The sequence below is a fragment of the Panthera uncia genome (genome assembly GCF_023721935.1).
Source record: "Panthera uncia isolate 11264 chromosome A1 unlocalized genomic scaffold, Puncia_PCG_1.0 HiC_scaffold_17, whole genome shotgun sequence".
NCBI lineage: Eukaryota > Metazoa > Chordata > Mammalia > Carnivora > Felidae > Panthera > Panthera uncia.
Genome location: NW_026057577.1, coordinates 137,040,666 through 137,055,326, shown reverse-complemented (window position 1 = coordinate 137,055,326; position 14,661 = coordinate 137,040,666). Strand labels below are relative to the sequence as shown.

General features: G+C 33.6%; 1 protein-coding gene across 1 annotated transcript in view; it reads right to left on the bottom strand.

The window, feature by feature from the left end:
* LOC125934697 (cadherin-18) overlaps positions 1-14,661 on the bottom strand; it is a 116,418-nt gene that overhangs the window by 80,277 nt on the left and 21,480 nt on the right. Inside the window, exon 2 of the mRNA XM_049648262.1 lies at positions 8,608-8,795. Coding sequence (XP_049504219.1) covers positions 8,608-8,795 — 188 coding nt within the window. The remainder of the gene's footprint in view (positions 1-8,607; positions 8,796-14,661) is intronic.

Here is a 14,661-nt window from a genome sequence, read left to right as displayed (position 1 = left end):
TTTAATATGACAGGCATCTCTCGGTTTGTTTTTAGCAGGTCCTTTGGCAACTTAGATGTCATTTATCTTAACACTAGCCTACCTACTGCTAAGGTACAGGCTGTTTATGTGGACACATGGTTTCATGCTTATGATTCTCTAACATATATTTAACTACCTCAAGGCAGTGATAATCGTTTTATAGGAGTTGTTTGCCACAACTGGCTGATGGGTGGATAGGGATCCATCTAGAGTCACTAAGGAATGAGAATATTATTTAAGATTGAGATAGGGTTTTAGAAGCAAATAAATTAATGTAAATGTAAACATTTTAACAACCTCATTTATATAGAAAATCTGCTAAATTGGAGATTTATTATTATGTATAAAGTATGTTAATTCTTTGTTTTGCATTAACATGACAACAGTACATAGGTATTAGATTAGGATTATAAATATCCTTTTCCCTACTCCAAATACTCATCATCCACACATTTTAAACAGATCTTCCCATAATTGCCTTCTAATCATTTGTTCCTGGGAGACTATTTAAAACTCGCCAGTGGGTTGTACTTTCCATAGTTACTAGATTTTTTTTTTTTTTTTACTTAAAAATAGTATATCAAAAACAGTATAACAGGAATGGTGAAATCTATTATCTAAAGCCTAATTTTGATAAGAAGATACTGGAGGGAAAAATGGTCAAAAGAAAGAAAATTTGCCCAGGCTATTGAGTTACCACAGAAAGCAAAAACATCAAATGTCAGGCTCAAGTTTTTAAAACACAAAACATCCATTTTTCCTGCCTTAAACCAAAATAAAAACAGATACAGAATAACTCCATAAACATGAGGCATTGCATGAACTTGATAAGGGGTATTATATAGCCAGAGACTGTTCATGAGAATAAGAAAAGGATATTTTTTCCAGTTCTATATTAAAATGTCAACTGTCCATGTTTTTAGAGGTCTTTCTGGCTGTATTCTGAAAACGTTCATACTGAATAGTAAATAAAACACTCAAGCTAAAGAAAAAAAAATGAGGAAAGAAATCTTCCATCTAGAACTATCTGAAGACTCTTTGAAAAATAAATCTTTGATAATTTGCTCACCGATTATCTACTCCATAAATTTTGCCTCAGCAAGATATTTGGTGTGGGGGATGGAGGTTTATAATTCAAATATAGTTTATTTAATTTAACAAAATTGCAAACTTATTTCAACTTTCTATTTTTAGTAATCTGTAAGTCTGGATTATCAATTTAGTGTTTAATATGAGAAGTAGGTATGCATAAATTATACTAAAGCATTCTACTGGAGATTACTAATCTAGCACTTATGTTCAGGAAGAAATATTCTAGGAACACGATCAAATTCTTTTTTTCATTTTTATGGAATTTACCTTGGGTTTAATGCTCTGGACATGTTCGACTGGTTCAAGCTCTCTGAATTATAAACACAGTCTATCATATCAGCTCATACTTAACAAATGCAAGGATTTGTGTTGCCAAATTTTGTAAATTAAAATTATTTTTGATAGAGTATGTGTCAGTACTATAATTACCACAAATACAACATGGGTAGGTATTGACAATTCTCAACTTAAAAGAAAAATTAAATGCGCTTCAATCACATGAAATTGCAGATATCAGCAATGGATAACATACACAAAAGATAATTTTAGATGATCCGATGCAAGATATCTGTCTTTCTAACTTCTAACCACCCAAACATTCCTGGGGTAATTCTACTTGTGATGTGCTCTGTTTTACTACAATGGTACTGAGAAGGATTCCATAGGTACTCAGAAATGCAAAATTAAATTAAATCAATCAATTTACATTCACTCTAATTCAGTCACTTGTAGGATGAGACTCCAGGTTTGGTGTTCAGAAATTTCAGCTTTGCAGCTGTGGGCCATAAAGGTGTTTTGTTGTTGTTGTTGTTGTTGTTTGTTTGTTTGTCTTTGTTTTTCTAGGAAAGATAGATTTCAGATAACTCACACCACAATTATATTGGTTAGAGGATGGATTCCCCCATATAATATCCCCTTTTTTTTAAGTTCAAAATTGTTTGCCTGTGATCTCCATGCTCAAAGGACAATGTAGTTAAATATAAAGCCACTAACTCACATTTATTTCTCTTAGTCTCTGCTACATACTGCTCTATGCATGCCTAAAAGTAATTTCCCATGCAAAGTTTTCCCTGACCCTCCTTCAGCTTTGAAAAATTGGCTCTCTTATCTGTGAGCTCATAACAATTTAAGTAAACCTATACCATTAGCATTTGACATCTTGTATTATTATAATGTTTCACATCTACTCCATTTTCTCTAAGAGAAAGAATATTATCTAATTCATCTTCATATTTCAGGTATCTGGCATAACTCCTAGGACATGGTGGGTGATTAATAGCTCTTGCTCAGTCTCAAACATAGCTGTATTTAGAGTACAGAAAAGTGCTATTACACAGTTTACGTTTGAAAGATGAAAACTTCTGTATTCTTTCTAAAATATGAATAGCTTACTCCTATGTGTGACCTAAACAACGAACATGTATTAACTCACTTAACCATCACAACACTTCCATGAGTTATAACTGTTTCCCACTTACAAATGAGAAAAATCAAGGCACAGAAAAGTTAAACTTGCCAGGTCAACAACCCATGAGTGGTATACTTGGGATTTGATTTCAGGCAGTGGGACTCCATACGTTGCACCCTTAAGTGCTATGCTAGACGATCTGAAATCTTTAGCACATAAATAGTGAAATAGAATATTCCAATTCGGTGACTGAAGATGAACCGATTTTTGGTGGACTATAATATCCCCACAATTAGAAGATACATTCATGCATCTTTTCGAGCATTGGTTTATAACATGAAAATGAATAACTTCATTAATTATAATTTCATTAATTCCGGCTACCAGAACTTTATAATTTCCTTAATTCACAGACACAGAGCTAAGAAACTTAAATGCTTTTCACACAAATTCCTCTATCTCTTCTGCCCATGCCAGAAGACCTTATCCTTGTGTGATTTTAATGTCCTCAGCCACTGGGGTTTTTCTTACTTCTCTTTAATTACTGCTCAATATCCTCATGCAGTTCACTGTCAATGAGTTGACTCCAATATTCATTTTAAATTTTCGTTTCCTAATTTCATCCTATTACTTCTAGTAATTACTTTTACATATCATTGCTCTCTCTAACATATAAAATAATACTTTTCCCTCTGTAATATTAACACATTTTGCTTTACTATAGATGGTTATCATTCCCATCAATCATTTTCCGGCCAGCTCTACATACTCGAGACTTTTTAATTGTTTCTCATTAATCACTTCTACTTTTCATTAAATCACACTAGTATAGTCTTCCTCTGGACTTATATAACCATCATAGGTAGAAAGATACTGAAAACAGCCTTTAGCCAAGTTGCTCTATGTATCGATTCACTTCAGAGTTCAAGAAGATCCTAAAATTCCTTTTTTTTAATTTTCTTTTTTCTTTCTTTTCTTTTTTTTTTGTAATAAGAAAAAGAGACTTATATTTAAAATATTTTTAATGTTTATTTGAGAAAGAGAGAGTTACACACACAACGTGAGTTGGGGGAGGGGCAGAGAGAGAGGAGAGAATCTCAGGCAGACTCCCACTGTCAGCACAGAGCTCTATGTGGGGCCCAAACTCATGAAACCATGAGATCATGACCTGAGCTGAGATCAAGAGTCCAACACTTAACCAACTGAGCCATGCAGACACCCCAAGAAGAGACTTCTTATGCTCTCACCTTGGTCCAATTTTTATATTACATTCTCATCCAGATTTTATAATGCAACAGTGGGGGATAAGAATGGAATTGACATCTGAATGCATTTTAATATATGCAAATATCACTTCAATCATACAAAAAAAGGGGGGCACCTGCGTGGCTCAGTTGGTTAAGCATCCGACTTCTGCTCAGGTCATGATCTCACAGTTCATGAGTTCGAGCCCCACATTGGGCTCTATGCTGACAGCTCAGAGCCTGGAGCTTGCTTTAGATTCTATGTCTCCCTCTCTCTCTGCCCTGCTATCTCTCTTGCTCTTACTTTCTCTCTCTCAAAAATAAATAAACATTATTTTTTTTTAAATCTTGTAAAAACATGGCTAAATCCCTGAAATAGTAACTGATACTATTATTAAATTTTGCCTTATGAAAAAATGTATTTTAAATGATAATATTTTGCCCAAACCTAAGAAAAATGGCATGGATTTGAATAACATTTCTTCAGTTAGGTTTTCTTATTATGCCATGGTTTATGGTCCTTGTCAGACATCTTTCCTGGAAGGTAGACATTCTGTGGACACTAGAACACATGTACAAACTTTTCTGTTGTAAATTTCTCTGCACAGAAGAGAGTAATTCAGTGTGGATAATTTCAAAGATGTTGATACAAATAAATATTATGTTTGCTTGCTGTCACTGGAAGATGGGAAAAAAATAAATGGGAAATTTTTATTTCAAATAACAAATGCATGTATATTTTGTGATATATAAATATATATTGTATATTATGTTATTTATATTTTTATACAGCCTATATGTGTATTGTGTGTGAATTTCCATATATATGGTAACTTACCAATAGTCCATGTTATGAACAGCTTAACTCATCAGGACGTTTCAACACATTATCAATTTCCAACTGACATAGTAAATTATATTATAGAAATATACATGTAAAAAACAGCCAATTCACATCCAAAGTAGTTTCAACTATTAGCTATCACTTCATGGCCATGCCTATTTATGAATATAAGAACAAAGTTGTCCCAAAGCAGTCCTCTGTCAAAAGTCATTTCAAATATAGTGACAGATTTAACTGAATTGAAATGTGACTCCTCTCTTTAACTTCTGGTTGAACAGGAGAAGTACTTTCCAGATAGCACCTTATAAGAATAAAAATAGCAGTTTGGAAGATTTTTTGATAGTCACATCTCTAAAGAATGTTCAGACTTTGGAAAGAGTTCATTAGAATTAGACATCTATTTCTTCTTTAAAAAAAAAGGGCACAGATGTGTTTGCCTTTATGGGCATTTGCAATAGGTTGGGCTGTCTTCCTTGCTGCACTTTATGGCTCGGAGCCCCAAATTTTACAATCTAATGGCAAGGAACATTCTGATTCTTATTCTATCAGTCAATGCAAGGCAAAGGAATAATAAAGAAAAATTCACTAAACATATCCCACTAAACAACCAAAAATGTGATTATTTGGCATAGACCTAGTATCGTTATAATTGAACATATTTCATACTTTTTTCTTGTAGGATTAACTGAAACTTGAAAAAAAAATACTTTTATAACTTTTTATGTTTACTCTATGGTCCACTTCAAATCAATTATTAAATAAAATAATAGTAATCTTTTTTCACACTGAACACTATGAAGATAGTACAGACGGTTTTTGCTGAAAGTCAGAACAAATAGGGTTGGATCCTTGAATTAAAAAAAAAAAAAGGATCAAGTACCATACAGAGTGCAAACTGATATGAAACCACAAGAGGAGAATCTGAGAAAAAGGCTGCTAAGAACACACATCCCTAGCTACAGAGGTTTATGGCGGAGGAAAGAGTGCATCAACTTGCATTCATCCGTATCTTTTTTTTCCCCTTTCCACCCAGTCAAGCTCCATTAAACAATGAATGAAAGTTATCAAAGTGTATTTACAATGTACCACACCATGGACCTGTGAATTCAACTTGGCAATTTTCTGATAAAGGGATGATATGGACAGGAATGAGCAGATGCCCTGCAAACTGATTTAGAAAGCAGCCCTGATTTTGATCTTTGGGAAGATTAGCTGTTCTGCCTTGCTGGCTAAGGTGAGCTGCCTTACAGATTAAATAAGAAACCTGTTTTAAAGGACTGTTTTATCCATTTCCTGACACCTGAATGAGTACCTCTTAAAGGTTAAAAACAACTGAGTTACATAGGTTATTTTTCAAATCGCAGTTGTTTCTAACATGCATTATGTAGCAATAAAATAACTCAGGTTAATAATCTTAATCTGGGGCACCTTGGTGGCTCAGTCGGTTGAGCATCAGACTTTAGGTCAGGTGATGATCTCACTGTTCCTGAGTTTGAACCCTGCATCAGGCTCTGTGCTGACAGCTCACACCCTACAGCCTTCTTCGGATCCTGTGTCTCCCTCTCTCTCTGCCCCTCCCCCACTCACACTCTGTCTCTCTCCCTCTCTCTCAAAAATAAACATGAAAAAGGGACGCCTGGGTGGCTCAGTCCGTTGGGCTTCAGACTTCCGCGCGGGTCATGATCTCGCAGTTGGTGGGTTCGAGCTCTGCATTGGGCTCTGTGCTGACAGCTCAGAGCCTGAAGCCTGCTTCAAATTCTGTGTCACCTCCTCTCTCTGCCCCTCCCATGTTCATGCTCTGTCTCGCTCTGTCTCTCAATAAATACAACATTAAAAAAAATAAATAAGATAAAATAAACATTAAAAATAATAAACAAAATCATAATCTGAAGGATCAAATAATTAGATAAATGCAAACATTAATACTTCTTGAAGGAAGTGTAGACTACATCAAAAAATTAATTCTTGGAAGAAAGTGAAAGATTATTTTGAATATATCATCATTACCAGTACCATTTGTACAACTGAAACAATTCTTATCTTGAAAAATACCTGTTGTGTGTGCGCACAATATTGAATAAAGAATGTTATTTAAATATATGTGCACACATATGTACATAAACTATTTTGAATTTGTTTTTCACGAACATCATCAAATTAATTGAGGCCATACGGGGTGGTAAAATCCCTAGTGTTCTTAATTGCATAATATATAGTTGTATTTCAGATCCTGCATATATTCAAAACATCCATCAACCTCATTTTTTGCAAATATGCTGTAACTTCCTACTTTACAAAGACCTAGTGCTCAAAAAGCAAGCACTGCTCTCCTCCCCCAGCTCCCCCACACCAGCTGGATCATTGCAAACTTTGCAACCATTTACTTCAAATCCTGCTTGATTTTCTCAGGGACGGAGGCATACCATCACGGGTTGTTTCTTTCTACCCTTGATCAAGATCCTACACAGGGTCATCTCTGCCCCAGCCATCTTTTTAAATCCAATATCCTCTCTTTAGTATCCTAAGTTTCTTGTCTCTATTGACCTTTTACACACCTGCATAGAAAACACACATTCAGTCTCTCAACTTGCAATTGAAATCCTCATTTTATCATGTACTCATTTATATGCTTTATAACATTCCTGGTTACAAATTCAGGAAAGAAAGATTAAAATGATAAAACATTTTAGGTGAAGACATCAATATTTTACATAGTCTAGTGATGAATACTGTTCTGTAAGTATTTATACGCTCTAAATTGCAGTTTGCTGGGGTGCCTCTGTGGCCCAGTTGGTTAAGCATCTGATTCTTGATCTTGGCTCAGGTCATGATCTCACAGTTCACGAGATCAAGCCCTGTGTTGGGCTCTGGACTGATAGCATGGAGCCTGCTTGGGATTCTCTCTCCCTCTCTTTCTCTGCCCCTTATTCACTCTCATTCTCTCCCTCTCTCTTTCTCTCAAAAATAAATAAAATGAAAAAAAACTTCTACTTTGTGGCCCCCTTTGTAGCATCTAAAAAATAAGTTAATCCTTAATTTTAATCAATATAAGATTATATGTATTGGGAGAATTAATAAAATTTATATAGTTCAAATAGAAAAGTATATACAAAACACAAATAATTATGCAGATAGATGACAAAAAGATAGATAGATGATAGACAGACAGACAGACAGACATAGATTAATTCACTTCAGTATCTACAGTAGCATGCCAGGATAAAATTTGTCAACCTATGTTATAAATATATTCTATGGTAGAATCATTTGGAGTACTTGCTAAAAAGGCCAATTCCTTATCCGCACTCCAGGCTTTCTGAATCAAAATATATGAAGGCAAAGCCCTAGGATCTGAATGTTACTAGGTTTCCAAGCTGAAATTATTCAATATTTAAAGACTAAGACATTCTGCATTAGGAGTTATATTTAAATCTTTCTTTGCTAATATCTGTGTTCCATTTCATTTTTACAATGAGATAAACATAATGTACTCTTAAAAGCAAAAAGCAATAGATTTAGTCCAATGACAAATTCTTTACAATAAAAAAGAGTCAGGGAGAAGGTTAAGGGTTCCACTAGAGCTGTCTTGATGAATCCATGACTGTCAAACAAAACCCTGTATCCTAGTGAGTGTTAGCGAACATGGTGAAGATTTTTACATTAGTTAGAAAAATCTCTTAATGTTACTTAAGTTAGTACAACATAAAATAATTAATATTGTATGCATTAATAGAGCATTAATAGAACTGGAATTCACGATAAGCCTGTTATCATGGTACATTCTACATCAGATCTTCCATATATATGTCATATATATTTTTTTTCTAAGAGAGGATCCAAAAAGTCAGACAGAGCCATAATTAAAATGTAATTACATCTTAAAGAGGAAATATTTTAGCATATTAATGACTTGACAATATGGATTATTCATACCATTATGGATAATTCATGGAAAAATGGATGAATTGCTTAAATCAGAGAAAGTATGCTCTTTTTACCTTCTTTAAAGAAAGGATCCCTTCTCTGGTCTCTTTGTCAGTGGAGATGGAGAATATCCCAATACCATCACCATTAATGATGGAGTAGGTCATGTCAGCATTTGAACCAGTGTCTGCATCATTTGCCTTTATTTTCCCAACAGCTGACCCAACTTGAGCTGACTCAGGAACATACAGCTGATAGTGCTCTGAAAAATATTTCATATTAAAATTTTCTGATGGTAATGGGTTCACGAAAATGTAGTTTCAAAAGAAAAAAGACATTAAAATGGTTAGACTACATATTCAAACAAACATTGTATTAAGTAATATAGAAAATTGATGTGTTTTCAGATTTTAAATATCAATAAACTGCTTAGTAGTGAAATACTAGATTACATAAACTTTAAAGTATATGTAAAATAACCTATATAAAAATAATTTGTAGGGATCTTAATATAAAATATTTTATTAACTCTACATTAATAGGCAACCGATAAAAGATAATGAAGGTCAGATTTGCATTCTTATGTTGAGCAAAAACTAAATTAGTCAAGTAGTAACGAAATCCCCAAAGCATTTCTCCTTCCATGTAGCATGCAAAATTAAAATATAAGAGTTGGAAAACCTGAAATTCAAAGTGAGAGCAGAGAAAACAATATAATATACCTGCAAGTATGATTATTATTCTGATCAACAAACTTAGGTTTAATGAAATGTATAAGCCATGACAGAGAGACAGTAAACGTATTTATGCACTTAATTACCCTGTATTCTTGATCAGTTTCTAAAAAGAATTTAAAGTGGTTTTACAATAAAGTCTTGAATAAAATAAAGTCATCAAAATGAAAATAATGACTAACTTACAGAATGAGAAAGATAAATATAATGACTACATAGGATGATGTTTTATTTGTGATTGAATTAATTTTTACATATATATCCCATAGCCAAAAAACATTAAAACACTATTGACTCTATAAATCTCATGATCCGATATGCAGACATATCTTTTTCAGTATGCCCTGATACTAAATATTTACACTGAGAAACTTTTTTAAATGTCAAAGTTTGTCCTGATACTAAATTCCTTCAGGGAGAGCTCCTAGAACTCTCTTTATAGAAACTTATAAAATAGGTATGGCCACATCAGTACCATTGTTTTACTGACCAGTTAGAAACAGATCTATTAAAACAATTTATTACTTATAGCAAATCTCAAATAACAATATAAATAATGGAAACCTTGAATTAAAATATAATTGTATAAAAGACTTTCAACCAAGACTAAATTAATGGTGATTTAACATTAGGCATGGATTTAATTAGACTATAAAGATAAGTGAATATGGAGCCTATATGAAAATAATTTCCCTAAGCCAATGTTTTGTTAGTTATGGTATGATAATATTTTTTTAAGTTAACATATCTGGTAAATGTGTGGAGTGATCTAATCTGTTTCTAAAGATACAATTGTTTGTATTAAAGTTCTATTTGATTTATGTGTCTGTTTATTCAAAATTCAACAAAGATTTTTTCCCAGTTCTCTTCTATAAACATTTGAGATGCTACCTGACATTATTTTTTAGTTCAATAGTCCTCACCAACTTAACATTTCCTGGATAGACCACCGTCCTCTATGAAACACATGATCCTCTGACCTTAATCATGTGGTTTTATCAGGATCTGTCATATTGCAGAACACTCTATCCCTCCTGACATATTTAATTGACCTGCAAAGAGCATGAGGCTCAAATTCTTACAGGACTTCACCTTTCTGCTTGCAGTTGATTTGTGAAAGGTTGGCAGTTGAGTCACAATGATTCAAATAAGGAACATTCCATAAAATGTGAGAACTGGAATGAGGAGAGACCTTTAGTTTCTTTTTGGTGGCAAAGGTATGAAATGTTGGAAGGGGTTCCTGACAATAATCATGTTTCCAAAATTCATGTTGAAGTACCTAATCTCAGGGTAAAATTCAGTATCAGAAAGAAGCTATAATAATTTTCAGAATCTCTGTAAACACCATAATGTTCCTAGGCAGTTACATAAAATAGAGCACTATTCTATTAAAAAATTAGATAAAAAAAAGTCAAACATATCTCCTACATTTTCTTTCTATGGTAGAAAGGCTAGGAAGTCAAGTTCCTGGTTGCTAAGGTCTCTAAATAATGGCTTAACCTACCACAATTCTGTAAGCCTCCCAAAGGACTCTCACCCAATTAAAACTGGGATAAAAACTTACAAACAAAAGAAGTCTTAGTTCACAGAAATAAATAAACCAATCATAAAATTATTATGCTAGTGTTATTGCAAAGCAGGTTGTTTTTACAAAGAAAGTTACAAAAATTGTATAAATTAGTCATAAAAGACTCACATTCCAGGAAACATTTAGGCTGTGTCTTATAAGGGGAAGGATATCCCTGGAAGAAGATCATCATGTTCAGAGGAAGGCCTGATATTTGTTGATACATTCTAAGCATTGCAAGCATCGTACCTCTTCCCCATTTGCGATGCTCCATTAGGCAAAATAGAGTGTATTAATATTTCAATATTTTTTCATATAGTTGAGAGTTTGTGAATTGTAAATAGTATTCAAATTGTCTCCTAATAACTAGAAAATAGCTGACAGGTAAGATTTATTCAGAAGTCAGAAGATGTTTAGAATATTTTTTAGAACTTCTAAGGACTGTATAAATAGCCAGGTACATAAAAAATACTATAAAATTCCAGGACGATAATTATGGCGAGGCTCTTGAAAGAAAAATTCAACAACACAGCTTCATTGAGGTACAGTTGGTATACAAAGACCTGAACATATTTAATATGTACAGTTTCATGGGTATAAATACACAAAACACTGGCAGTAGCATCACCAAAATCAAGTTATTAATTTTCTTGTGTTTTTTGCTTCTGTTTTATTTTGCTTTTGTGGTAAAAAGGCTGAACATGAGATCTACCCTATTAACCTATTTTGAAGTGCACAACACTGTATTGTAAAGTATAGTTACTCTGTGGTGTGGAAGATCTCTACAATTTATTCATCCAGCATAACTGAAATTTTATGCCCATCGAAAAACAACTTCTCATTTCCTTCAGTCCCCTGCCCTCGACAATCACAATACAATTCTATGATTCCATGAGTTTGACTATTTTAGATACCTTGTATAAGTGGAATCATGTAGTTTTTGTCCTTCTGTGACTTATTTTAGATAATGTTCTGTAGATTCACCCATGTCATACATGCTGGACTCTCTTCTTTAAAAAAAGTATGTTTTATTTATTTTGGAGAGAGACAGAGACAGAGACAGAGACAGCGAGCGAGCGAGCATGGGCAGAGGAGGGGCAGAGAGAAAGGGAGACACAGAATCTGAAGCAGCTCCAGGCTCTGAGCTGTCAGCACAGATCCTGATGCGGGGCTTGAACTCATGAACCGTGAGATCATGAACTGAGCCGAACTTGGATACTTAACTGACTGAGCCATCCAGGTACCCCTATTGTTTTTCAAAAGTCTGCGTGATATTCCACTACACACACATATGGGTGTGTGTGTGTGTGTGTGTGTGTGTCTAGAATGATAGAATGATAGAATGATGGTACCTCAGTTTAATAAAGGTCATAATGATAAGCCCATAGCTAACATCATACTCGAAAAATCTACCTAAAGCAATCTGCAGGTCATGCTATGCCATTTCAATCACAATTCTATTAGCATTTTTTTTCACAGAAATAGAACAAATCTCTTAGACTAGGGAACTACAAATGACACAGGATTGATGAAGCAATTGAGAAAAAAACAAAGCAAGAAGCGTCAAGCTTCCTGATTCCAAAATATATTATATGGCTACGGTAATTGAAACAGTATGGTATCAGCATAAAAATAGACATATAGACCAATGAAACAGAATAGGGAGCCCAGAATTAAACCTATGCATATAAGGTCAGCTGACCTGTGATAAGGGTGCCAAGAGTAAACAGTTTCTTTACCAAATGGTATTAGGAAAACTAGATAGATGCATCCAAAATAAATTAATAAATAAATTGGACCTCTACATTATAGTATACACAAAATCAACTCAAAATGAGTCAACAATGTAAATGTAAGTCTCAAGAATGTAAAATTCCTTAAAGAAATAAAGGTGAATACAGAAAATCTTGACATCAGCTTAGCGATTACTTCTTGGATATGACATCAAAAGCACAAGCATCAAATGGGTGGGGCTACATCAAACTAAAAATCTTCTGCACAGCATAGCAGACAATGAACAGAATGAAAAGGTAACCTACACAATGGGGGGGGGAAACACCTCCAAACCATAGATCTAATAAAAGGTTAATTTCCAAAATATATAAGAAACTTCTACAAGTCAATAGGAAAAAAAAGGGAATTAAAAAACTAGCAAACCATTTAAGCAGAAATTTCTCCAGAGAAGACATATAAATAGCCAACAATTACATAAAAGATGCTCAACATCATTAGTTATCAGGGAAATGGGGAAATGCAATTCAAACCTATATCTATTTATTTAGTTAGTTAGTCAGTCGGTCAGTTAGTTAGAGAGAAAGAGTCCAAGTGCGGTAAGGACAGAGAGAAAGAGGCAGAGAGAATCTAAAGATCAGCTCAGAGCCTGATGAGGGACTTGATCTCACAAACCATGAGATCATAACCTGACCCAAAATCAAGAGTCAGATGCTTAAGCCACTGAGCCACCCAGGTGCCCTCAAAACTACATTTAGACGTCACCTCACATCTAGTAGAATGACTATTATCAAAACACAAAAGATACATGGTGTTGGTATGGTTCTGGAGAAACTGGAACCCATGTACACTCTTGGTAGAAACTTAAAATGATGCAGCAGCTATGGAAAATAGTATGGAATTTCCTCAAAAAAAAAAAAAAAAGTAGAAACACTAAATGATCCAGCAATTCTACTTCTAGCTACACATCCCAAAGAATTGAAATTAGAATCTCAAAGAGATGCCTATATTAATATGTTCACTGTAGCCATTAATCACAATGACCAAGATATGGAAACAACTCAAGTATCCATCAATAGGCGAATCGAAAAAGAGAATGAATAATGATCATCTCTATAAGATAAGAAATATCAGCAAATTGGAAAATAAAACCTCTGAGTGTGTGTCTGTGTATCTAAGGTGATATTCTAGTGAATTATAGGATTAATAGAAGTAATTGGAAACATATATGCTCATATATACATGTATATATATAATGATAAATGGAGATTAACTCAATGACTTGGATGGGCATGATAATAAAGATCATAAAGAATATAAAAAATAGACTTGCCATGAATTAAATCATTTCAAAGAATCTAAGATCTTTGGGACCAGGCTCCTTCTAAAGAGCCTTGTGTGTATTTAAAGCTTACACACTTTATTAATATTTGTGCTTAACATAAACAAAACATTCATATGCACATTTGTAACTTTAATCCAATATAGTATCTTTATGTGTGACATTTTTAGTATAGTGTGATTAGCCATGGGAGGAAATATATTGAATTATTCTAAAATAAGAAAATATATCAGACAAAACTTACTCTAAATATTAATTCTAACAAAAATGCAAATACCACTCATAAAGACATATAACATATAAAATTACCTTTAAGAATCCTAAAAACTGAGAGCCTATAGTCCATAAATAATTATATATTATCATCTCTGTATAATAATTGCATATGAGCCTTCATTTACCTGTTATTTATGAAAGCCGCCATTCCTTATAGGCTTGAAGAACATTTGGGAGACACTTTAAAGGGTATGATTCATAATGTAAATATCTGACTAACAGCCTGAAGCTATACCATTGCTATACATGATATGGCTCAATTGATAGAGTCAGTATACTATTTAGGAAAAAAATTCACTTTTATCTACATAAGATTAATAAAGGTCATAACTCCTAGAATCTTGGAATACATGGTGAATGACCTTTTGCCTTTCATATTATTTTTACTCTGTAATTACTCCCTCTGGGAAGAAAAAAAATACCCATCTTGGATAATTTATAGTACAGTCTAATCAGCACTTCTGTGGTTGCCAAAATA